Raw genomic sequence first — 27,275 nt, forward strand, 5'->3', positions numbered from 1 at the left:
CTCCCAGCCGGCTTCCTCCCGCGCAGTGGGGCGGGCCGGAACTTTTATCCACAGGAACGCGTTTGCACAGTAGAGTGTTGCCGGCCGGCGTCAAAAGGACTTGCGTGCCATCCTCTTCCTTTTACCTTCGTCGCGGCGGAGCGGAGCGGAGCAGATCCCACCGAGAGGCGCGGTTACCGGGCGTGCTGGGTCTATGGTCGCTCCGCGAGCCGTTCCGCCGGCTGGTGCTTTTCTATCAGGGCAAGCTGTGTTCCATGGCAGGGAACTTTTGGCAGAGCTCCCATTAGTAAGTGACCTTCCGTCTTCTCGCTGGAGCTGGCTCTTGGGTGGGGGTGGTGATGACGGGGCCTGCAGCTCCCCTTGGCCTGGATCCTAGCCCCTGTCCCGAACGCCGCGGAATCTCCTGGGAGTCGGTGGCGGCCGGAAGCGGGACGCGTCTTGCTCTGGCAACTCCCCTCTCCCCTCCTTTTGGCTGGGTTGGGGGCGGGGGAGGGGGGGCCTAGATCTGTGAGCGGGAAGGGTGGGGGAAGGTGGGGAGGGTTAGGATTCTTGGATTAGCCAGGCGTGGGAGGGGGTGGGCTGGGATGGCATAGGTATGGGAAGGGTGGCACAGTTCAGAACTGGGACGCTGGCTCTCCAGGACAGTTGTGCTTCACCGTTTGCCTGGGATCTCGTCAGTGGGTCGATATCCTACCCAGTCTTTTGTCATTCACCTCCTGTCTTGAGTGGATTTAATTTTATTCCGAGGAGAAGGAGTCAGGCTTGTTTCTTCTCTTTCAACCGCTTACTGCCAACATTTTATGTCTACATGGAGTTTTCTGTTGGTAAGGTATAGGGCAGGTGCTCTCAAAATCTATTTCATTAATCATCTGTGCCTTCTATTTGAAGAGTGTGTTTATCAGTGACGGTGCCGATTTCCTTAACCTTTTTCATAAATAAGTTTTTGTTTCTGTCAGTGACCATGGAAGAGCTAGAGTCATGTTAAAAACATTTCCCCCTAAATACATTTGTTTAAGCAAGGCAGGAAGGTGGGTGATGGGACTCATTGAACTTTGACTAGACAAGTGAAAGATGAATACAACCTGATAAAGATTATATCTTAGTGTAAATACTTTCTAATGCCAAGAGAGCATTAGTAATTGTAATTTAAATTTTGATTCTGTGAAAAGATTGGATTACAGTGTTCATTCTTTTTTTTAGCCCTTTGCAGGAAAAAAGAAACAATGGGCATGGATACCTATTTTCAGAAAAGCAGGTTTTCCTCTTGTTGTAAAGTGATTCTGTGGAGATGAAATGCTATAAAAGCTTTACGTCTGATAGTTTTATTTTATACTGTTTCACTCACTGAAATATTTGTTTGGGCAAAAATAAAATACAGGAGATTTAGGTAGTGGAGAATAGGTATTCTGAGAAACTGAAAGAAGGTGACAGAATTGACCGTTGTTTGTCAGAATTTATAGAGATTTTTCAACTTAAAAAAATAAAGATCATGCCCCTGTTTTGATAAGCATTATGCCATAATGAGAATGCTTGTCAAAATAGGGGCAGGATATCTATATAAAAGGCTAATATGCTAAGTATCTGTCCAAGTAATGACGTCACATAGCAACGCCCAGCTTCCTCTCTCTACCGACAACTAGCCTCCTTGCAGTTTCTTCAGCCCGAGAACATGACTTGCTTTATAGCCAGGTGGAAACATTTTACACTTTAATCAAATGTCTGTGAAGCGTTTTCCTGTGCTTCATCTCATTTGATCCTCACAGAAGTCCTGGAGTAGGTAAATAGGAGTCTCAGTGGAATCCTATTTTCTTTTCATTAGCTGGAAAACAGAGATTTATAAAGTTTAGGAACTTGACCCTACTGAAAAGAAGTAAGAAATGGTGGACTTTGAAAATGTCTTCAGGTTTTCTCACTGTGCAAAATATAGTCAAATACTGCTGCAGTTAAATATTTTACCCTTTGTTCTCCTTGCATGATCTATAATAATAATCTGCTTCCTGTTGATATTTACTGCTGTGTTGCTGACAATTACCTAAAAGAGAAGTTGGGGTGCTTCACTGGGCTGCAAAAAGTTAAGCTAAATCAGAAAGCAAGTCTAATTAAGCAGGTTTATTTTAGGTAGTAGAGGCCCAGTGCACGAGATTCTTACACTGGGGGGGAGGGTCCCTCAGCCTGGCCTGCGCCCTCTTGCAGTCCAGGACTCCTCAGGGGATAGCTGGCAGGCAGACATCCCTCTCGCAGTCTGGGGTTCACGCAGTCCGGGGCCCACGCAGTCTGGGACCCCTCACTCCTTACCACCGTCCTGCAGTGGAGGTGGGAGAGGCTCCCGCCATCACTGCTGCGCTCGCCAGTCGTGAGCCCGGCTTGCTGCTCCTTAGCGCTGCTTCAGAGGCAGGAGAGGCTCCCGCCCCTGCTGCTGGCTGGGCTTGCCAGCTGTGAGCCCGGCTTCTGGCTGAGTGTCCTGCATTGAGCATCTGTCCCCTGGTGGTCAGTGTGCATCATAGCTGTTCGGTCTATTTGCATATTACAATTTTATTATCTAGGATACTAGAGGCCCGGTGCACAAATTCGTGCATTGGGGTCCGGCCAGCCTTCCTCAATGGGGGTCGATCGGGACTGGGCCAGCAGCAGGGGGCCACGGGAGGTGGGCCAGCCCTGCCCCCGATTGTCACCCCCACCCCGATCGGGGGCAGAGCCGGCTGGGGGAGGGGCCGTGGGCAGTTGGCCGGCTGAATTTGGTTGACACTTCTATTATAGAGAAAGGGCCGATAGTGATATTAAAATATTTCTTCTAATTAATTTCCTTTCAGTGTGCATGAATTTGTGCACTGGGCCACTAGTGTTTTATAAAAATAATTGTGTGTTGTTTTTTTCACTTTTCAAATATAAAATTATAACATTTCAAAGAACCAGCTCTTGGATTTATTGATCTTTTGTACTGTTGTTGTTGGTTTTTAGTCTCTATGTCATTTATTTCTGCTCTGATCTTTATTTCCTTCCTTCTACTTCCTCTGGGCTTTTCTTGATGTACTCTTTCTAATTTATTTAGTTGTAGGGTTAGATATTTTATTAGTCCTTTTTCTTGTTTCTTGAGGTAGGCCTGTAGTGCTATGTACTTCTTTTTCATGACTGCTTTCGCCATGTCCCATAGGTTTTGGGTAGTTCTGTGTTCATTTTCATTTGTTTCCAGGAAGTTTTTAATTTCTTGTTTGATCTTTGGTAACCCATTCATTGTTTAATGGCATGCTATTTTAGCCTTCATGTAGTTGAGGGTTTTTGAGTTTTTGTATTATAGTTGATTTCTAACTTCATGCCATTTTGATCCAAAAAGATGGTTAGTATTATATCAATCTTCTTGAATTTGTATAGACTTGTTTTGTGCCCAAACATGTGGTCTGTCTTTGAGAATGTTTCATGTGCGCTTGAGAAGAATGTATATTCTGTTGCTTTGGGGTGAAATGTTCTGTAAATATCAGTTAGATCTATCTGATCAGGTGTGTCATTTAAGGCCTCTGTTTCCTTGTTAATTTTTTGTTGGGAAGATCTATCCAGTGATGTCAGTGGGGGCGTTTAAGTCCCCCACTATGACTGTATTGCTCTCCCTTTAAGTCTGTCAAGAGTTTTCTAATGTACTTTGGTTCTCCTATATTGGGCGCATATATGTTTACAAGGATTATATTTTCTTGTTGAATCTTCCCTTTAGTATTATGAAGTGGCCTTCTTTATCTCTTGTTATAGCCTTTGTTTTGTGAAGTCTATTTTGTGATAAGAAACACTAGCCCGTTTGGCTCAGTGGATAGAGCATCGGCCCCAGACTGAAGAGTCCTGGGTTTGATTCCCATCAAGGGCAGGCACCTTGGTTGCAGGGTCTCAGACTCAATCACCAGGACCCATGCAGGAGGCAACCAATCGATGTTTCTCTCTCACATCCATGTGTCTCTCTGTCTCTCCCTCTCCTTTCCACTCTCTAGAAATCAATGGAAAAATATCCTTAGGTGAAGATTAACATAAAATAATAATAATAATTGTAATAGAATAGCAGGAATTTTTCCAAAGAATAATATCAAGGAGAGAGTATTTTCCATACTAGATTTTAATTATTTAATGTTACATGTTTTTAAATAGTATGGTATAAGGAGGAAAAAATAAAAATAGGAAATTATAAAGAAAATTCAAATATAATGATAAAAGTATACATTAGGAAATATTTTGGTGACATTTGGATAACCATTTGACAAACATTTAGCTGGATCTCTATTTATAGCCTATACCCGTGGTCGGCAAACTACGGCTCACGAGCCACATGCAGCTCTTTGGCCCCTTGAGTGTGGCTCTTCCACAAAATACCACGGCTTGGGAAAGTCTATTTTGAAGAAGTGGCATTAGAAGACATTTAAGTTTAAAAAATTTGGCTCTCAAAAGAAATTTCAATCGTTGTACTGTTGATATTTGGCTCTGTTGACTAATGAGTTTACCAACCACTGGCCTATACCAAAATAAATTCTGGATGGATCACAAATTTAAAGAAAAAAATTGGTAAATTTCAATATGTATATAAGTGATTCAGATTTCTGTATTACAAATAATTAAATATTGAGAGATCATGCTAAACTTGGGAAATGTTTGCAGCATATTTGATAGTCAAATGATTTATTATCCATAATAAACTTTAGATCAGAAGAATCTCCTAAACAAAACAGACAACTATCCTATCTAATAAAAGAGTAATATGCAAATTGACCATCACTCCAACACAAGATGGCCAGCAGGAGAGGGCAGTTGTGGGTGACCGGGCCAGCAGGGGAGGGCAGTTGTGGGGGACCAGGACTTCAGGGGAGGGCAATTGGGGGGGAATCCAGGCCTGCAGGGGAGGCCAGTTGGGGGGTCCAGGCCTGCAGGGGAGGGCAGATGGAGGGAACCAGGCTTGCAGGGAAGAACAGTTGGGGGCAACCAGGCCTGCAGGGGAGGGCAGTTAGGGGCAACCAGGCCAACAGGGGAGGGCAGTTAGGGGTGACCGGGCCAGCAGGGAAGGGCAATTGGGAGCGATCAGGCCAGCAGGGAAGGACAGTTGGGGGGACCAGGCCAGCAGTGGAGGACAGTTAGGGGCGACCAGGCCAGCAGGGGAGGGCAGTTTGGGGTGACCAGGCCTGCAGGGGAGCAGTTAGACGTTGATCAGGCTGGCAGGGGAGAGGTTAGGGCAGTGATGAGCAACCTTTTGAGCTTGGTGTGTCAAACTTCGCCAAAAAACTGAGCATAACTCGGGTAGTGTGTCACTTTGAGGAAAAAAACATTATTTCGCAAATGTTTCATCCTCAGGAGCAGCAAATGTTTCATCCTCGGCATGCGGCCGCATGTCATCAGAAATGGCTACGCGTGTCACTGCTGACACGCGTGTCATAGGTTCGCCATTACTGGGTTAGGGGGTGATCAGGCAGGCAGGCTGAAGTGGTTAGGGGCAATCAGGCAAGCAGGCAGGCAAGTGGTTGGGAGCCAGCAGTCCTGGATTGTGAGAGGGATCCCAGATTGTAGAGGGTGCAGGCTGGACTGAGGGACACCCCTTCCCCCCCCCCATGCATGAATTTCGTGCACCGGGCCTCTAGTCTCATTAGAAAAATGGTCATATTAGAATTATGATGTACAAAAGAAGAATTTTATTTGACTAATAAAGACATAGAAAATGCTTAATATGTACACTTAATATCCCAGCCAGTGTGGCTTAGTGGTTGAGCTTTGACTCATGCACCAAGAGGTTGCTGTTTCGATTCCCCTTAGGACACATGCCCGGTTGCAGGTTTGATCCCCAGAAGGGGCTGTGCATGAGGCAGCAAGCAGATCGATGTTTCTTTTCTTTTCTTTTCTTTTCTTTTCTTTTCTTTTCTTTTCTTTTTTAAATCCTCATTCAAGGATATCTTTCCATTGATTTTTAGAGAGAGTGGAAAGGAAGGGGAGAGACAGAGAGAGAAACATCCATAGAAAAGAGACAAATCAATTGGAAGATTGGCAATAACCCATATGGTTAAATACTTTAAGACATACCCAGGTACTGTTAATAGGAATGGAAATTGCTGTGACTTTTATGGAACTTACTAGGTGTACCAGTTAATAATGGCGGATTTTGTAATCAAAGAAAACACGATAATTTCAAGAGAAACATCAAAAGTACTTTATACAAAGTAATGTCCATCACTAGCTACACATTTCCCCATCTCTCAGGTAATTTGTGGATACCATCGCAATAGAACTTTTCTTGTTTTGAGGCAAACCATTCAGAGACCCAATTTTCCACTTCTTTGTGGTTTTGAATTGCTGCTCAAAAAGTGCGTGTGCCATCGATCGGAACAAGTGGTAATCTGAAGGAGCAAGGTCTGGTGAATACAGCGGGTGGGTTAATACTTCCCAGGCAAGATCTTTTAATGTGTCTTTAACTGGTTTTGAAGTGTCTGATGGTGCATTATCATGAAGCAAAATTACTTTGCCGTGTCTTCTGGCTCATTCTAGTGTTTCACAATCAAAGTGCGGTTCAAATTGATTATTTATTTTTGGTAGCGATCAGTATTAACAGTTTCACCTGGTTTTAGAAGCTCATAATACACCACACCTTCCTGATCCCACCAAACGCAGAGCATTGTCTTCTTTCCAAAGGGATTTGGCCTTGCAGTCAATGTTGATGGTTGACCTGGACCAACCCATGATTTTGTGCGTTTGGGATTCTCAAAATAAATCCACTTTTCATCACCAGTCACAATTGGATGCAAAAAAGACTTTCTTTAGTGTTGTTGAAGCAACATTTTACTGATGACTTTTCAGTTTTCCATTTGTTTTTTGTTCAGTTGATGTGGCACCCATTTTCCTTCCTTTAAAATCTTTCCCATTGCTTGTAAACTACCGGAAATTGTTTGCTGAGCAACGTTTAATCTTTCTGCAAGTTGTTTTTGAGTTTGACACGCATCTTCACCCAATAATGCTTGTAATTGTTGGTCTTCAAACTTTTTCGGTTGACCCGGACGTTCTTTGTCTTTCACATCAAAATCATCACTTTTAAAGCATTTAAACCAGTGTTCACAAATACCTTGAGATGGAGCATTTCACCATAAGCTTCCCAAAGTATATGGTAACTTTTTCTTCAAAATAAGGGAATGAATTAAAACTTTCCACAAATGCTCTTTTTTTGGCATGCAATTCGACATTTTTAAGCTTATCTATGATATTAACACCTTCAGCAAATTTGACATATGAAATTTTGAAGCTTGCTGTCAGTATAACAAAATAGCATACATATCAAATCGCATATATATCAACATATGTGTAACTCCATCTATTGAAAAAAAAAAATCTGCATTATTAACTGTTACACCTAGTAAACTGACAATTTGTATCAAAGTTACCAGCAAAACTGGCCCATCAGTTCTACTTCATTTCAGATGCATTATTAATCAAATATATAAGGATGAATTTCAGAGATATTCATTAAAGTATTACTTGCAATGGAGTGGGGGAAAATAACCTAAATGCTTATCAGTAGGGATTAACTAAATAAATAATGATTCAACCCATAATGCTGTTCATCAGTTTAAAAGAATGCTGAATATTAAACTCAGTGACATTAAAATACTTCCAGTACATCCTGAGTGACAAAAGCAGGTTACAGAATAGTTGTGGTTTTTTTTTGGGGGGGGGGGGCAGGGAGAGTCATGTCAATTTCATATCTGGATAAAAATAGTAGACTTGCCCTAACTGGTTTGGCTCAGTGGATAGAGCATCGGCCTGCGGACTTAAGGGTCCCAGGTTCGATTCCGGTCAAGGGCATGTACCTTGGTTGCGAGCACATCCCCAGTGGTGGGTGTGCAGGAGGCAGCTGATCGATGCTTCTCTCTCATCGATGTTTCTAACTCTCTATCCCTCTCCCTTCTTCTGTAAAAATACCAATAAAAAAATATTTAAAAAAAAAAAATAAATAAAATATATTTTTTAAAAATAGTAGACTTGACTAGGCAAGAGGAAGGAGGCTGTCAGTGAATAAATTCTGAAGCAGCTTTTAACATGTTTGAAATGGTGAGGTAGGAAAATTAAATACTCCAATTACCCATGAACAACTGATAAAAGATACACTTCATCAAATCTAAGGCACCATCAGTTGGTGCCAAATAACTTCACCATTATTGTATGTATTACTAAGAAAGAATAAAAGTCGGGCCACTTAAAAGGCTGAGGCACCACTGATTGTAAGATGCATCTTTTTGTCAGAATCTTAGTATCAATGAAAATACAGTAAAACTAGTGACAGAGAGACTGAGAAGGAAGAGAGGAAAGATAAAAAAAAATTTTCAGGGCATATTTACATTTATTAGCAAAATAATTCTCAGTGTTGTGAGTTTCAAGAAATGTGGAAAATAATGTCTTTCAGGGTTATGTGTACTTTGTATTTCTCAGAATTTTAATAACTTGTTTGATCTTAGAATATTTTCTATCATTTCATTGATTTCCTATAGCATGTTTAACATCTTTGCTTCTTCTAGTTTGCAATGGATTTTGGATGAACAAGATCTGTTGAAGGAACGCCAAAAGGACTTAAAGTTTCTCTCAGAAGAAGAATATTGGAAATTACAAATATTTTTTACAAATGGTAAAAAAAAGTTTTTAATTAGTTGAAATGGTACAGTTAATTACCTCTGAATTAAAATATTTTTGTGCTGTAATTTGTGATGAGCTGTTTTAGTCCCTACTTGACATTTTTATTTATACATGTAACCTTTTTACAACTCATACTCATCTTTTTTTTAAGTGATCTAAATAAAGTCGTTTTTGAATCTTAATGTCAGAAACATTCAAGACAGTTTCAAAGTATTCATTAATCTTTCTAAGCCTTTATGATGCATTATTAAACTCAATTTAAGATTAGCTAGAGCAGATTATTTTGAGGATAAATGATTCTTTGGATTGACATCCTATATTGGGCATTTCTATCTTACAAGTTTGCTTTGGAGACAAGGGGATTTAGAGGCAAAAGATTCTTGTTCTGCTATATGGTAGCTTTGTCATATGATCTTTATAACCTTCAGTTCACTCTTCTGCAAACCTACCTCTTGTTTTGAGGATTCATTATGGATTTGTAAGTGAACTTTATAAGTTGGTAGTTATAGTGAGTTTGATAGGTATTTATCTTTTCTTTCCATGTTCTAAAAATAATATCAGAGGCATTGAAATTCTTAGAAGGTAGAGGAGAAATTCCTATCTTTCAACCTCTTAAATACAAGAATAGTGTTTGCTGTGGGACAATTCAATTTGTTGTTTTTATTTATGCATATCCATATATTTTTGTAAATTCTAGTATTAGCACTGTTATCCAAGTAGAGCTTTATAGGATGTGTAGGTTTTCCCTCTATGTTAAAAATGAATATAGTTATGATTTAATCACATGGATACCAGAAAATACATTTAAAACTTTTTCTTTTTAGTTATCCAAGCATTAGGTGAACATCTTAAATTAAGACAACAAGTTATTGCCACTGCTACAGTCTATTTCAAGAGATTCTATGCCAGGTAGGACTGTTTTATTTTGGGAATGTTATGCTTATAACTCTTGGAAATTACAAATATTTTTTGTAATATTTGAAACTCTTATGTAATTTTGATGAACCTTAGTATAGATGAATCATGTGTTTGCCATAGTTACCTTGATTTTTTCCAGGGTTTTTCTACATGTAACTTTGTTTTACTGTTTTTAAGGTATTCTCTGAAAAGTATAGATCCTGTATTAATGGCTCCTACATGTGTGTTTTTGGCATCCAAAGTAGAGGTATGAAATAATTTTCTATTTTTCATCAAGTATAGTCAATGTGTGTTGGCTAATCTGCCCCAGTTTTCACATTACCTATGTAAAAATAATAATAGATGGTGATTTATGCAAAATATTGAAATTTGTACCAAAATCAAAGAAATATACACATATCTATTCATTTAACAAACAATCATATAGCACTTACTGTGTATCAAGTGCTATTTTAAATCCTTTTATAACTATAACTGACTTAATTTTCATAATAAAGAGACATATCCTCCTATATAATAAAAGGGTAATATGCAAATTGACCCTAAAAGTGGAATGACCGGGAACGACTGGTCTCTATGACGCACACTGACCACCAGGGGGCAGATGCTCAACACAGAATCTGCCCCTTGGTGGTCAGTGCACTTCCACGTGGAGAGCGCTGCTCAGCCAGAAGCTGGCTCATGGCTGGCCAGCACAATGGCGGTGGCGGGATCCTCTCCCGCCTCCATGGCAGCGCTAAGGATGTTCAAGCAGGCCTAAGCTGTTAGTTGGACATTGCCAAGGGCTCCCAGGCTGCCAGAGGGATGTCTGACTGCAAGCTTGGGCCTAATCCCCCGGGAAGCGGGCCTAAGCTGTTAGTTGGACATCCTCCGAGGGCTTCCGGGCTTTCAGAGGGATGTCTGACTGCCAGCTTAGGCCCGGTCCCCCGGGGAGCGGGCCTAAGCCAGCAGGTGGACATGCCCTAAGGGGTCCCAGACTGTGAAGAGGGCACAGGCCAGGCTGAGGGACAGCCCCCCTCCCCCACCCCCTCCCACCCCTGCCAAGTGCATGAATTAGTAGATATATAAATGAGGAAATTGAGCCGCAGAGAGGTTAAGAAACTTGCCTAAGATCATGGAGCTGGTAAGCAGCAAAGCTGATATTTGAACCCTGGGAGTCTAGCTCATTATCCCATGCACTTAACTGCTTTGCTGTACTGCCTCTAAGACATTTATTATTTGGCACTAAGTAGTATTCCATAAGTGCTACAAGTTCTTAACTATAACTGGACAGTATCTCTCCTTCATTTGATTTCTGTGTCTTAACTGTATTCCCTTCCTGCCTCCTAATGATTGATTGGCTTCCCACCAACCCATAGGGAAAGCAAGGGGAAGGCAAAGATTGGGGGTGGTTCTAGCTACGTAGATTCTAATGAGGAATCGTTTTGGCAGTGAGAGTAGTTAAATTAGGTGAGGGAGAGAGAAGAGAGATGAAAACTTGCAGCTGAAACCAAATCTCTGGCCACCTTATTTACCTTTTTAGTATTTTAGTATTTTTAAATCTTTGGCCACCTTATTTACCTTTTTAGTCAGGTAAAATCCAGACAATAGTAGCAGATTTTGACTGGTTTACATAATAATTTATGCAGTCTTTAGCATTATGAAACTTTTATGTTATGTTTCTGTTTTTAGCTTACATCTTTAGAATAGTAATTGTATTCTTGAATATTGAATATAATTTTAACAAAGTAAGTTTACATTCTTTTTGATACACATTTTGAATTTTATTTTAGCCATTGTTTAGGATTATTGATGATATCTTTCCTACCTATTACCTAAAATAATGAGAATTGACGCTATTAGAAATTATATTAAGACAAACTTTCTAGAGGCTTAAGGTTTTCTAATTGTAAGTGATAGTTTAAGGAGGCCGAACCAGCTTTACTGTTGTTAAGTTCTTCAAAGGAAGACAAAATGTTTATAAAAGGCCTGTATTGTGGGGTGATTTTTCCAAGTATTATCATGTAATTTTATGTATTTGAAGCACAAATCAGTGTGGGAACCTAGACAAAATTTATAAACTTCCGCTCTTAATTTGTCTTGTTTCTTTATATTTTTTTGTTATATGATTTTCTAAGTAGAACCCTATTTTATAATTTATTGAGTGAAAACATTCGCCTTAAAAATTTTAGATAGCCCAGCTGGTGTGGCTCAGTGGTTGAGCCTCAACTTATGAACCAGAAGGTCAAGGTTCAATTCCTGGTCAGGGCACATGCCCTGGTTTTGGGCTCAGTGTCAGTAGGGGGCATGCAGAAGGCAATCGATTGATGATTCTCTCTCATCATTGATGTTATCTCTTCCTCTCCCTTCCTTTCTAAAATCAATCGTGTGTGTGTGTGTGTGTATGTATGTGTGTGTAATTATTTTTATCCAAAAAATAATAAAAAGTTATTCCTAAAAAAAGTATCTTCATATTTGATTATAGCATTATTTTTTTCATCTTTATGACCAAATATTTCTTTGTTTTGTCCAGTTATGTGGAAATTGAATGGAAATGGTACTTAAGAAGATGTCTCAGGTGTTTACTTTTTAATCTTAGTTATTATAGTTTGAGGTTTAAATGTGAATATAGATATATATACATACATACATGCCCCGTCCCCCTCCCCCGCCCTTGCCCAAGGATAAGGATGTAGGTTGAAGGTATTTGAATAGACTAGATTTAGTTTAGTTTCTTTGTTGGTTAAGGAACCAATTCTTAATTTTTGTTTTAAAATGAAATGAAGGATTTAGTAATCTTATTAGGTTGATTAAATTAAATGAGGCAATATATGTAAGGTGGATCACCTCATAAATTTTAGTCATTTTAGCCCTAACTGGTTTGGCTCAGTGGATACCGCGTCAGCCTGTGGACTGAAGGGTCCCAGGTTCAATTCCAGTCAAGGGCATGTACCTTGGTTGCGGGCACATCCCCAGTAGAAGGTGTGCAGGAGGCAGCTGATCGATGTTTCTCTCTCATCGATGTTTCTAACTCTCTATCTCTCTCCCTTCCTCCCTGTAAAAAATCAATAAAATATATTTAAAAAAAATTATAGTCATTTTTACAATGGTGGTATATTAAGTTCAAAGAAGAAATGGGAACTGACATTGGAAGCCCTATACTATATCATTCATTCTTCTCTTGCTGTTCCAAAAAGAATAATTGTGTGGTCTTTTGAGTTCTTTTGGTGATATTAAAGTTTATTTTCTTCAGAAATTTAACTCCTTTATTATTAAATGGCATGAAATATCTGTTAGTCCAGGTCCAATTGAATAAGAAGAACACTTAATATTCTTGCAATTAAGGACAGAATCTAAAAAATCTCCTTGGAAGCTAATTTGAGTGCAGAAAACTCATGTCCCTGGTTTCTAATCTGGTATCTTTCAGTGATGTTAAGTTAAAACTAGAGGCCCGGCACACGAAATTGGTGTATGGGTATGGTCCCTAGGCCTGGCCTGCGATCAGGGCCATCTTCCCCAGCTGCCCGCAGCTGGTTCCACCACCCACCCCTGCCTCCCCATTCACTATCGGGTGATCGGTGCCTGACAGCCAGGGGAAGGGACCAAGAGGTCAGTTGTTCATACCCTCTTGCCGGTCCTGCCCCCGCCGTGGGTGGCCATCAGGCGATCAGAGCCTGCCAGCCGGGGAAAGGAACCAAGAGGTGGTTAGTGTGCCTCATAGTGACTGGTCCAGCCATCGTTCTGCCATTGGGGTAAATTTGCATATTATCCTTTTATTATATAGGATAGAGGCCTGGTGCATGGGTGGGGTCTGGCTGGCCTGCCCTGAAGGGGGCCCCAGATCAGGGTGAGGGGTCCCCGCTGGGGGAGGGGCCGCGGGGTTTTCAGGACAGCCCCACCCCCAATCAGGGTGGAGGTCCCCACTGGGGGGCAGGGCCATCCTGGGTGAGGAGCTGCAGGCAGTTTGCAGGCCAGCCATACCCCCCGCTTTGTCAGGAAGGAAGTCCTGAATGGCATCCAGAAGACATCCGGTCTATCTGTTCTAATTAGCATATTACCCTTTTATTAGTATAGATTATTTAAACACTTATCTTAAATTTTAGCAATTTTAAAGAAAGGTAATACATTTAGAGATTTAAGTACATCATACCTCAAGTAGGTAGAAGCTGAATAGACAATATAAACATGGGGGGAGCCCTGGCCGATTTGGCTCATTGGTTAGAGTCTTGGCCCTCGGACTAAAGGGTTGCGGGTTCAATTCCAGTGAAGGGCACATACCTCAGTTGTAGGCTCCATCCCTGGTCCCAGTTGGGACGCCTGCCAGTGGCAACCAATTGATGTGTCTCTCTCATCAATGTTTCTCACATGTTTTTCTCTCTGTCTCCTCCCTCCATTCCACTCTCTCTAAAAATCAATGGAAAAAATGTCTTTAGGTGAGGATTAAAAATAAATAGATAAAATATAAACATGGGGGAAACACAGGAAATATTCAGTTTTGAATAGATTTCAGATACCCTTGGGTTCATTGGCTTTCTATGTACCTGATCTTGTCCACGTTTTTTTTCTCTAGGAATTTGGAGTTGTCTCAAATACAAGACTGACTGCTGCTGCTACTTCTGTATGTAAGTGCAAAAAGTATATCCTGCTTTAAGGATGTAATTCTTAGGAGCGCTCCATGAGGTCACTTGGGCTTTGTACAAATGGAACGGATCACAGAATATATCCTCTAGAACCTAGCAGTGGTCATTTGATTGAATGAAATGTTGTATCATGATGACTTGAATACAACTATGTTTAATAGTACTTAAATGGCCCTAACTGGTTTGGCTCAGTGGATAGAGCGTCAGCCTGGGACTCAAGGGTTCCAGGTTCGATTCCAGTCAAGGGCATATACCTTGGTTGCGGGCACATACCCAGTAGGGAGTGTGCAGGAGGCAGCTGATCGATGTTTCTCTCTCATTGATGTTTCTAACTCTCTATCCCTCTCCCTTCCTCTCTGTAAGAAATCAATAAAATATATTTTAAGAAAATAGTACTTAAATGTAAATACTCGTATCATTTTGAGGAAATGGAGTATTGATAATAGTTTTCTCATTTGTACTATTAGTGACTAAGAGTATAACTGTGTGTTTGTGTTTATGTGTGGTATGAGAAAAGTCCTAGAGATCTTTGCACATTTATTCATGCTTTTATAAAAATTTATCTTTTGTTAAAGAAATACCTATTTTTATAAAATATTTTAAAAGTACAGATTATAAAAATCCTTAAATCTCAGATAAACACTGTTAACATTTTTTGGTTGTATTATTCCAATTTATAATAATCTACACTAATAAAAGAGAAACATGCAAATTAACCATCACTCCGCTATGCCCACCAGCCAATCAGGAGGGAATATGCAAATTAGAAGGAGAAAGATGGCGGCCATCCAGGTGCGGAGTGGCTAGGCGGGACAGGATGCCTGCTATGAGAGGGAGGTCGGGGGGAGGTGGCGAGGGGATCTACAGGAGCGGCACTCCGGCCCCACAGCAAAGACAAAGACGGCATACTCTGGCCAGAATCTGCAGCAAAGATGAAGGGGCAGACTCCGGCCAGAGCGAAGGCCTGGGTCCCAGGTTCCAGAGGAAAACCTGTACTGGAAGCCAAGGGAAGGAAGGCCTATTGCACGACTCTCTTCGTGCAACAGGCCTCTAGTAAAAGCATAATATGCTAATTAGACCAGATGACCTTCCAGACGAAGCTGGGGCTACAAGGGAAGCCCAGGTCCCTGTTGGCAGCCAGAGGGAAGCCGGTGCCAACAGCCGGGGGAAGGAAGGCCTACTCTTGCACAAATTTCGTGCATCGGGCCTCTAGTTTATACTTACAAACATATACATACTAGAGGCCCAGTGCATGAAATTCATGCACAGGAAGGGTGTCCCTCAGCCCGGCCTGCACCCTCTCCAATCTAGGATCCCTCTTACAATCCGGGACTGCTGGCTCCTAACCACTCGCCTGCCTGATCGCCCCTAACCGCCTCTGCCTGCCTGCCTGATTGCCCCTAACCACCTCTGCCTGCCAGCCTGATTGCCCCCTAACTACTCCCCTGCTGACCTGATCGCCCCCAGCTGTCCTACCCTGCCGGCCTGATCGCCCCCTAACTTCTTGCTCCCCCCCGCCGGACTGATCTTGCCCCTAACTGCTTGCTCTCCTGCCAGCCTGATCACCCCTAACGGCCTCTGCCTCAGCCCCTGCCATCATGGCTTTGTCCGTAAGAAAGTCGGACGTCTGGTCTACCCGGTCTAATTAGCATATTACCCTTCTATTAGTATAGATATTTTTGTGAACAGATTCCTTCTAAGCTAAATGACCACATGGAAGTTTTGGCTTAAGAATATTGGATAAAAAAGTTATTTCTTTTTTTTAAAAAAAAAACATATTTTATTGATTTTTTACTGAGAGGAAGGGAGAAGGATAGAGAGTTAGAAACAGCTGAAACCGGTTTGGCTCAATGGATAGAGCGTCGGCCTGCGGACTGAAAGGTCCCGGGTTCGATTCCGGTCAAGGGCATGTACATTGGTTGCGGGCACATCCCCGGTAGGGGGTGTGCAGGAGGCAGCTGGTTGATGTTTCTCTCTCATCGATGTTTCTAGCTCTCTGTCCCTCTCCTTTCCTCTCTGTAAAAAATCAATAAAATATATATATTTTTAAAAATCACTTTAAAGAAAAAAGAGAGAGAGTTAGAAACATCCATGGGAGAGAAACATCGATCAGCTGCCTCCTGCACACCTCCTACTGGGGATGTGCCCACAACCAAGGTACATGCCCTTCACCAGAATCGATCCTGGGACCTTTTAGTCCACAGGCCGACGCTCTATCCACTGATCCAAACCAGTCAGGGATAAAAAAGTTATTTCTATAAAAAAGTATATTTTCATATTTGGTTATAGCATTATTTAATTGAGGCTCTGTAATTGTAATATGGATGGGGGCCTGGAGCTTCCTGCCACTCATTCTGCTCACCTAAAAAAAAAAAAAAAAAATGTGGGTTTCTAAGTGTCTCCAAGCTCCCTACTAAAAATGATTTAGCCTTACCTTTAATACTATACAAAGTTTTAAAGAAATTTGGGGTTAATTAACTTTCTCATTTACTGTTTTATTTGTTTTTTGTTTCCTCCAGTAAAAACTAGATTTTCATATGCCTTTCCAAAGGAATTTCCTTATAGGATGAACCATGTAAGTATATTGTATCAAGTAAAACTATTTGTCAAAGTTGCATATAAACTAGCTCCATTTTACATTAGAATAAACTGAATAATCTAGAAATGGTAGTTTCAAATACTACAATATAGACTTTAATTCTAAATTAAAGCTAAATTGTTTCTATTATTTTTAAAAAATATTTCATAGCAGTGGTTATAAACCTTAGGTGTCCATTAAATCACTTTGGGAACCTAATAATACTGATGTCAGGACCTCTCCAGACCAACTAAATGAAGATTTTCAGTCTTGAGGTCTGGGGACTGGTATTCCTAAAAGCTCCCAGTTGATGCCAGTGTGCAGTTGGAGCTACTATGGAATAGTATGAAAATCATATTTGAAATTTTACATTGTGTTAGAAGATAAATCTCTATTGACGTTTTTTATAGGTATGTTCTTTTCCACCTTGCAAGAGATTTCTTAATTCCATTTAACTTGTATTTTTTTGTTTCATTTTTTAGTATTCTTTCCTTTTCCTAATTTATAATATAATGAGAATAACATTTAAGATAATTGCATTTTTGTATATTGTAAAATCTAAAGTTTATACAGGATATTTTAAATAAAAATAATAAGAATGTTTATGAGGCTGATTTTTTTAGGGATTAAAATGCTTTATAATCATAATTGCATGCATTATGTAGTAATCATTTTATTGCATAAGTTAATTCTAATATGAGTTACTATGTTTTGTTGATTTAAAAAATTTTAGTAAAAATCTGTGATAAATTACTATGCCTATAAATTATTGTTAGAATAAGTAGATTCATATAATTTTACTTCATGTTGACATTTATAATCTTTTTTAAACAGATATTAGAATGTGAATTCTATCTTTTAGAACTAATGGTAAGTATATTTCTTCCCTGTGATTAATAGAATAAAACTTATGTAGTGAAGTTAGAAATTATTTAAAGAAATATTTGTAGGGAGGTGCATTTTAAAGCCATCTAAGTGATGTGATACATGATGGTGAAATCATAGTACCTAGTAGCATCATCACCTGGATCCTCTTGGAAGCCTGTAAAGAGTTTGTATAGCCTACTTAGGATGGGAATGTTTTTCTGTTCTATAATAGTAACTATAATAAAAGGATTACAAGCAAACTGATCAGGACGTTAAACCACTGTCAATTATTTGCACCATATGTGTATGTGTGTGCTGTTATTTAAAGATAGGTTATGTCTTTGGCAAAATTCTGCTCCTCCAGGTGGGAATTACGGATTTATAGGCTAATAAGAGGTTTCAGTGTGTTGCAGATGTGACACTTTGAGTCTCTAAGGGAGTGGATGCTGACTGACTGCCAGCCGATTTGCCAAGGTATATTTCAGAGAGAGCACTGCCTTCTCTGTTATAGTAGTTTAGGGCTGCCATACTGGTTTCTTAAGACAATAAGAGGGAAGCAAGCATGAGTTAGAGAAATACATAATTATAAATCAGTAGGGTAATGATAAGGTTTTGTGTTGTAATAAAATCTGTTTTTATACATACACATTTTTTAAACTGTTTCTAGGATTGTTGCTTGATAGTGTATCATCCTTATAGACCTTTGCTCCAGTATGTGCAGGACATGGGCCAAGAAGACATGTTGCTTCCCCTTGCATGGTAATTAGAACAGAAGTTATTCATAGTATAACTTATTAGCTAGGAAGATTGACAACTAAATATTAAGTTTAGTATTTTTAAAGTAATTAAAGTAGTGCCCCAAGATATTTTATGTTGTAAAAAAAATCTACTTATTGAATTTTAATAACTATATTGGTACAAATGATAAAAATCTTTATCTATTTGATTAGTATTTCTATTAAAATTTGATTATTGTGAAAAATAGACTGCTTACATAAAAAGTCATTTATCTTTAAAATTATCAGAATACTTTCTGGTGGTATTCAGTGTACATATTCATTGTATGATTTCTGGTTTCCTATCTGATATTCTAATTTTTGAAAAATTAGAAAAAATCTTTAAAATTTATTGTGTGGTTTTAAATTTTAAAATATATTTAGCTATCATTTTATTAATTAAAATATGCTTATTTATTGAATCATTCATGTATCCATCTTTTTCCTTTCACCTTTATATCTGTGCTTTAATTATATAAAAGAGAAATAATGTATGCAAAGATGGGAAATACAGCCCTCTCTGGAAGGAAATGTATAATCATATGAGGTAGTTCTGCTTTCAGTAATAATATTGTTTACATTTCTATAGGAGGATAGTGAATGATACCTACAGAACGGATCTTTGCCTACTGTATCCTCCTTTCATGATAGCTTTAGGTATGTATGTAAGTGTCATTTACCTGTATTAGTTAAATTGTTATAAACCTATTTAGGTCATCCTAAAAGAAATTTCACTCTATAGTACTTTATGTTTTTATATTCCATGAAGTAATAGACTAATCCTTGCATGAAAGTTTTCAATAATATGAACTGAAACTGTCACAAATCAAGATTATTGTCCCCCTTCACCCACTCTTATTTTTTGTTAAGTTTTTTTTTTTTAATCATTTAAAATAATTTTAATCAGTGTTTCGATAGGGGGAAAAGTTCAGAATAAAGTCCTCAGAGGTTGAGTAAAGGAGCCTCTGTGGTCCTTAACACCTCTTAGGAGGGATAAGTTAGCTACCATTCTATTATCTGTGGAAGGCAGTACTGTAATGGGTTAGAACACAGTCTTTGGAGTCAGATGACCCTAGGTTTAAACTTTGCTTCCTTTATAATTGCGGGAAAATTATCTAACTTTTCTTAGTTTGTTTTCTAAATTGTAAAATGTGGGGATACTAACAGCTCCATACAGACTTGTTGTAAGAATTAAATGAGATACCTTATAGAACACCAAATATTGTCTGCCTTATATTAGGCACTTACTACTTTTTGTTCCAGTTCTTTTCTCTCTTGATATCCATGATTCTATCCTCTTGATCACTCCCCTCATTTTAACAGTCCAGACTTACTGTTTTCTCTTTTTTTCAATTATTCCTTTAATGTTAATGTTTCTTATCCTTCTCATATCAGGGGTGGCACATAGGTTATACTTATATATTTTGAAGTTTAATTTCACTAAATTTATTTAGAATAACCATTAATGACAAAAAATAACCTGTTAATTATAAGCAAGTCTTGCTTTAAAACATTTTAGAATTAACGGGTTATTAATTTTGACAAATTACATATGGACCTGAAATTTTGTCCGTTAAATCCAAAATCGCTCAACACAGGAGCTGCCCCCTGGTGGTCAGTGTGCTCCCACAGCCAACTTCCCGTGGCCCCTCCCCACAGCCGGCCAACCACCCACGGCCCCAATCGCCGGCCAGGCCAAGGGACCACACCCATGTATGAATTTGTGCACCAGACCTCTAGTAATGTATATAAGTATATACAAGGCATTATATATTTTTTCTAAGCTCTATTTTATTATAACACTCCATTTTTGTACTAATGTGCCCAGTTTTCACCTAATTTGATATACTAATAACTTTAAAAAGTAGTCCTGGGTGGGTGGCTCAGTTGGTTGGAACATCCTTCCATGCAAGGTTCGATTTCCGGCCAGGGCACATACCTAGGTTGCTGGTTCAACAGTCAGGGGCATACAGGAGGCAATTGATTGATGTTTCTCTCACACAGCTCTCTCTCCCTTCCTTCCTCTTTCTAAAACCAATAAACATATCCTCAGGTGACAATAAAAAAAAAAAAGCAGAGTCAACAAACACTACTTTTAGTTGAAATATCAAAAAGTCGATATTGTTGAAATTTATCAGTGTATTGCTTGGCTGAGATTTTTTGTTTTGTTTTATTTATTTATTTACTTACCTACTTACTTACTTACTTATCTCCTCACCCAAGGATATGTTCATTGATTTTAGAGAGAGAGGAAGGGAGGGGAGAGAGAGAGAGAAACATCAGTGTGAGAGAGAAACATCAGTTGGACTGGGGATTGAACCCACATCTAGGTAGGAGCCCTGACCAGGAATGGAACCTGCCACCTTTTGGTGTACGGCAAGCATGTCAAACTCGCAGCTACGCGGGCCACATTCCTTGTTAACCCTAACCTGCCATGGGATGACACTCCAACCAACTGAGCCACCTGGCCAGGCATTTTATTTCTGTGGTGTTTTTTTTTATCACACTGACTTCTGATTATATTATATACTACTTTGTATCACTGTTCAGAGATTATTTCCCTGCTTTAATTTCCTCATTGAATTTTTTCTCTCTCTAATATGCCCTGACTCTCAAGGCAACTGCACCAAGCCTAGCACACTGAGGAGCTGGAGATGTCCAGAACCTTAATATGGTCTAATAATTTTTCTGTCTGTATGAGGTTAAATTGATGGCATGGTCACTGGTAACTATTATATGAATCCATGAATTTTTTTAAAAGAATATTAGAAAATATACATGAAAAATGTAAGAGAAAATTTTACCTTTAGTTCTGAGTCCACACATTGCATGTTTATAGTTAAACATGGGCCTTTGTCTCTTTATTTTCTTTCCAGCTTGCCTACATGTAGCCTGTGTTGTACAGCAGAAAGATGCCAGACAGTGGTTTGCTGAGCTTTCTGTGGATATGGAGAAGGTATTCTTTAAAATTCCCTTAGTGGAATATAAACTTGAACATTTTAAAGTTAATGTCATATTTACTAAAATCTTAAGGCTCAGATCAGGCTAAAAAAGTTTTTAGTAAAAAATAAAACTAAAAAAGAAGAAACATGTTTAGCAAGAAAACTAAGGTTCTCTTTCTCTTTTCATTTTAGGCTTAAGGAGAATGGTAAACTTTTAGTTTGATTAGTTGAAGAGCAGCCTCTAATTTTCAGGATTATTTTAAAAGCTACGTAGTGAACACTAAATCCTATATAATAAAAGCCTAATATGCTAAGTGTCCAGTTGTCCCATCGTCAGTTCAACCAATCAAAGCGTAATATGCTAATGATATGCTAAGGCCACTCAACCACTCGCTATGATGTGCACTGACCACCAGGGGGCAGACGCTCTGACTGGTAGGTTAGCTTGCGGCTGGGGTCCGGCTGATCGGGACTGAGCAAGGTGGGCCAGACATGCACTGGAGCCCTACCACGGTCCCTTCCTGGCTGGCCAACCTCCCTCAGCCTGGCCTGCGCCCACTTGCGATCCGGAATCTCTCGGGGGATGTCAGAGAACCAGTTTAGGCCCAATGGCAGAACGACCAGTTGCTGTGATGCACACTGACCACCAGGGGTCAGACGCTCAATGCAGGAACTGCCCACTGGTGGTCAGTGTACACCCACAGGGGGAGCACTGCTCAGCTAGAAGCCGGGCTCACGGCTGGTGAGCACAGTAGCTGTGGTGGGAGCCTCTCCCGCCTCCTCAGCAGTTGGACATCCCCCAAGGGCTCCTGGGACTGCTAGAGGGCACAGGCCAGGCTGAGGGACCGCCCCCCCCTCCCCACCCAAGTGCATGAATTTTGTGCACCGAGCCTCTAGTAGTACTATAAACTTCTGGGACACAGGCTATCTCCTGGCAAAGCGGTTTTTGTCCTTTTTTCTATCTTTCCTGCTAAAATATTGGTAGTGTTAAAATTAATCCAAGGTTAGGTCTATTCAGGTGAGAAAGAAAGCGCTAATTTGGAAACTGGATATGACAGATTTGTAGCTGCCAATTTTTTAGCACCTTAACTTGTTTGCTGTAGTTAAAAGAATCAAAACAATATCTTTTTGCACTACTTTCCATTAAATTGTTTGAAACTACTGTGTAGTGATAAACTTCATGATTTAGACCTCTATTTCTAGTACCTCACTATTTTGTTTTGGTTTAGATATCAGCAGATGGAAGGAAATTAACTGAAGAAAGACAGATAAGGATGGACAGGGCATACATGTTAACAGATGAGAGGCTAGAAGGAAAAGCCTAAATAGCAGTGTGATACAAATACTACTTTCATATTTATCAGGACTGTCTAGCCTGAATACTTAAGGACAGACCCTCTGTCTTTTCACTGTTTCTGAGGCATTCTTTATATGCTAGATGTTGCTTTACATTGTCACTGAGAACTTTTTAAATATTTTCTTCTAGATATTGGAAATAATCAGGGTTATTTTAAAACTATATGAACAGTGGAAGAATTTTGATGAGAGAAAAGAGATGGCAACTATTCTTAGCAAGATGCCAAAACCAAAACCTCCTCCAAACAGGTACTTTGTAAACTTTAATTATAGATTCCATTTAATTATATATTTCATACATATTATCACATTGTTTCATAGATTACATTGGTGTTTTTTTTCCTTAAAATTTCTCCCAAAACTTCACAGTAAATATTAATTTTTTTAAATTTCTAACTTGATAGATTGAGATTGTCTCATTTGAAAATATTTATTGGATCATCTGTTAGTAACTTTTCCTAATGCAATGGCAGGTCTATTACAGGTATCCCTCAACATATGGCTAGATACTATACACAAATTTAAAAAGGACAGAATTAGGCCAGTTTATCAGAAATTTAGAGATAAAGAATTCTGTAGTACTCCCATGTCAGTGTGACTCTGTGTCATCTTTTTTATTTTATTTTTCCCCACAACTGGCTATTATCCTGTTTTATGAATTAGATTATTGATCTGATATTGTAAAGATAAAAAAGTTTAGCTTTTGAGTGCCCCAAATGACGCCCAATAAATATAATCTTGTTAAATATGAATCACTTGTGCTAAGGGGACTTTTGTTATTGTTTAATAGGATCTGTTCATTTAGTTTAGTGGTTCTTAGCTTTCACTGTACATCAGATCATTGGGGTAGGAATAAAGGTCAGAATGGAATAAACAAATAGTGCCCATCTTAATTAACTTATATTTAAGTTATCAAACATTGAGATAGATTTGTAGGTCTGATAAGTTAATGTCACTGTTGGGAAAAAATAAATATTTATACAAGGAGCTGTTTTAAGGCAGTCATTCAAACAGCTACCTTTGGATGCATTTTTTGCAGAAATTCCCTGAGTGATTCTCCACTAGTGGCAGGGCCTGAAGCTGCAAGATGATGATGGACAAGATAAGGCAATAACCCTATTGCCACAGATACTGGTATTTTCAGTTTTAGTTATTTTTATTTTGAATATTCAGCGTTTTCCTGGGAATTACCATATTTTTATTTATAAAGGTTTGCTGTGTTTACATATGACTTTAGTATGCCTTTGGATAGTAATTTTTTTGGGTGGAGAATACTTCTTGATTTTCATAGTTGGTTAGTAGAAATAAGATTTTATATGTAAGATTTAATTTTATAGGAAATTTGTTCAGAAGCTCTAATCTATATGTTGAGTGATACCTGTAATGACAATGAAATCCCATACCCTAATTTAAATTTTTTGAATGTATATGGACACTAACTTCCAGAATGCTTGTTATGTGTGAGGGCACTAAGTTATATAAGAATAAAAATATAAAACCAAATGTTAGTCTTCTGGATTTAATTTTTCCACATCTGTGTCTTACAGTTGGGAATGTCTTTGTTTTGTAAGTTTGTACTACAGAATAACTAATGTTAAAATTATTAGTAGGCTTATCAGCATGTTGAAAATGAATCTTTTAATTGGTATAAAATCTCTTTCTTCCCCACTTGAACAGTGAAGGAGAGCAGGGTCCAAATGGAAGTCAGAATTCTAGCTACAGCCAATCTTAAAACATTCCGAAGAATTCCGTAGTGGACCAGTTGGAAATTAACCATTGGACAGATTTCAGTAATGTCTTCAATGGAACACAAATGAACATGAATAGCTTGTTTCTGTCAAGCATATTGGGAAGTGATTTTATTTTTGCAAATTAAGGTTTTCCTTACCTAATTTGATTCTAGTACATAATTGATTAAAGGCTCTTGATTTTTAAAGTTTGGAAAGGTTCTAAGGGGACCTACAGACAGACATTTCAAAATTAATAGCTTTTGCTTAGTATAATTTTTCTTAATTTGGATAATAATAATTGTAGTTTTTTATTAAGCCAGGAAACATGAAGCATAATTTGTTTAAAATTCTCTTTGGTCATTGAAGGACCAAAAAAGGACATAAAAAGTGAACTATATAAGGGGTTTTCCCCCTTCTTAACTTAAACTTTAAAACTGTATTTAAGAAATCAAATCTTACAAAATCCTGGAAGATTTTGGTAATGATATTGATAATTTCAGGGAAATTAATCAAGTACCTATTGATTTTAAAGTGTATTTTATTCAGTAGTTTTAGTATCTTGCCATGGAAGATACTAGCCCAGCCTTGCAGAAAAGTGCAATATGTATAGCATACTTTGACATTTTAAAAGTTTTATTAATTCTGTAACCATTTTGAAATGCTGGGCAAACTATTTTTAAAAACCTACATGAAGTTATTTACATTTGACTCAGTTTAATCAGGCATTTAGAAAGCTAATTGGATAAAACATAAAATGGTTGAAATTTGATAACATTTTAATGTTAATTTTTACTCTACTGTGAAAAGTTTTTTATATGACATACACACTCTAGTTTATTTTTATGTCTTAGCGTGGATTTACAAATTTATTACAGGTATCCTGAGCCAGGAACACAATCAGGTTTCAAGCCAGTTTGATACTGGCTATTCTTAATTCTCACATGAGCGTAGGATTTAAGACTAAATGTTATGTCAGTGGGACTGTGCTGTCTGTGGAACTTAATAAATTAATAATTTTCTTCAGACTTGAAAGAGAGTTATAAAATTTGGAGTCATAGGATATTGATGTACAATTTAAGGATTAAAAAGTTTTATGAATCAATTGTGAACAATGAAATTAAATGTTGATTTCCTAGTATAAAACTGCAAAAATAAAAGTACGTTCTCCAGCTATATTGACCAGTGTCTTGAATATTTATCTTTTTTAATCTGCGTTAAGTTGTTTTCTGAGAAGAGTCCTTCTTTAGACAAGTATTAAAGCCTCCTATAGTTAATCAAATGGGTAATTTCAAAAGGTTTAAAATTAAGGCTAAATATTAATCACTTGTGCTAAGGGGGCTTTTGTTGTTATGGAGAGTAGCGGAGAATCTGGAAAGGGAGATTATGTATAAAGTCAGTATCAGTGACAAATGAAGGTCTCATGGGCAGGATAAGATAGATATAAGAAAAAAAGCTTTCCTCGGGTCTGAAGGAACTAAGATTGGGCTTGTGTTGGAAGAGCGGAGTGATTATATATCATAATCACTGATTTAAACAGCTGGAAGAAAGCACAAATATTTTACCATTAGTGGACTAACAAGTGTAAGGCATTGCTAAGGAATATACTCATGATAGTGGTTAAGTTTAAATATATATATACCAGAAGCCCGGTGCATGAAATTCGTGCGGGGGGCGGGGGGCTCCCTTATCCCAGCCTGCACCCTCTCCAATCTGGGACCCCTCTCACAATCCAGGACTGCTGGTTCCCAACTGCTGGCCTGCCTGCCTTCCTGATTGCCACAACCGCTTCTGCCTGCCAGCCTGATCACCCCCTAGCCATTCCCCTGCCAGCCTGATTAATGCCTAACTGCTCCCCTGCCAGCCTCATTGCCCCTAACTGCCCTCCCCTGCCGGCCTGGTCACCCCTAACTGCCCTCCCCTGCAGGCCTGGGTCTCCCCCCCCCCCCAACTGCTGTCCCGTGCAGGCCTGGGTCTCCCCCAACTGCCCTTCCCTGCAGGCCTGGTCACCCCCAAATTCCCTCCTCTGCTGGCCTGGTCAACCCCAACTGCTCTCCCCTGCAGGCTTGATCACCCCCAACTTCCCTCCCTTGCAGGCCTGGTCCCCCCGCAACTGCCCTCCCCTGCTGGCCGGATCGCCCACAACTGCCCTCCCCTGCAGGCCTGGTCCCTCCCAACTGCCCTCCCCTGCTGGCCATCTTGTGTCCACATGGGGGCAGCCATCTTGTGTCTTTGAGTGATGGTCAATTTGCATATTACTCTTTTATTAGATAGGATCTACACTAATAAAAGAGAAACATGCAAACTGACTGTACCTCTGCCACGCCCACCAGCCAATCAGGAGCAACTATGCAAATTGATCCAACCAAGATGGTGGCGGCCATGGAGCTGGAGCGAGCAGGAGGCTTGGGTTGCCCCCGGCGATGGAGGAAGCCAAGCTTCCCGCTGGCCCTGACCTCTGCTCAAGGCTACAAAGTTTCAATTATAGAAGATAAATAAATCCCAAATACTTGCTTCCAGCCGGCCCTGGCCTCTGCTCAAGGAGGTGCTCAGAAAGAAAAAAATGAGGGGCTGAGAGCTTGGGTCGCCAGGGGGTGATCAGGCCAGAATGGGACGGCAGTTGTGGGTGATCAGGCTGTTGGGAGGCGGGGCCATTGGGGGTAAGCAGACCAGCAGGGGGGCCATCTGGGGGTGAGCAGGCTGTCAGTGGGGGGTCAGTTGGAGGTGATCAGGACAGCAGGGGGGGCAGTTTGGAGTGAGCAGGCCATCAGGGGGCAGTTGGGGGCAAGCAGGCCAGTGGAGAGGGGAGGTGGGAGCGAGCAGACCAGCAGGGGGGGCAGTTGGAGTGATCAGGCTGGCAG

The 27,275-nt window shown here is 39.6% G+C and overlaps 1 protein-coding gene across 3 annotated transcripts; it reads left to right on the forward strand.

The window, feature by feature from the left end:
- Positions 1–25,674, forward strand: CCNC (cyclin C). 3 transcript variants are annotated; one of them, XM_079780942.1, is made up of 13 exons: positions 1–286; positions 8,517–8,623; positions 9,456–9,540; positions 9,727–9,796; positions 14,099–14,150; positions 16,688–16,743; positions 17,581–17,616; positions 18,281–18,372; positions 18,979–19,046; positions 21,266–21,345; positions 22,818–22,936; positions 23,727–23,821; positions 24,365–25,674. In XM_079780942.1, the coding sequence occupies exons 1-12, from the start codon at positions 255–257 to the stop codon at positions 23,776–23,778; spliced, it is 849 nt and encodes a 282-aa protein (XP_079637068.1). In that variant the 5' UTR covers positions 1–254; the 3' UTR covers positions 23,779–23,821; positions 24,365–25,674. The 3 variants fall into 3 exon arrangements, with proteins under 3 accessions (XP_079637068.1, XP_079637067.1, XP_079637066.1); XM_079780941.1 differs by lacking the exon at positions 24,365–25,674 and having other exon boundaries at positions 23,727–24,347; XM_079780940.1 differs by lacking the exon at positions 23,727–23,821 and having other exon boundaries at positions 2–286; positions 24,365–25,635.
- The last annotated feature ends 1,601 nt before the right edge of the window (positions 25,675–27,275 follow it).

The sequence above is a fragment of the Cnephaeus nilssonii genome (assembly GCF_951640355.1).
Source record: "Cnephaeus nilssonii genome assembly, chromosome: 9".
Lineage (NCBI taxonomy): Eukaryota > Metazoa > Chordata > Mammalia > Chiroptera > Vespertilionidae > Cnephaeus > Cnephaeus nilssonii.

Bases quoted from the DNA above. Each gene is read 5' to 3' on its own strand.
- CCNC (XM_079780940.1), top strand. From the start codon at position 255: ATGGCAGGGAACTTTTGGCAGAGCTCCCATTA. The intron at 17,617-18,280 runs GTAAGTATATTT...AACTGTTTCTAG, and splicing joins TCTATCTTTTAGAACTAATG to GATTGTTGCTTGATAGTGTA. The intron at 18,373-18,978 runs GTAATTAGAACA...ACATTTCTATAG, and splicing joins ATGTTGCTTCCCCTTGCATG to GAGGATAGTGAATGATACCT.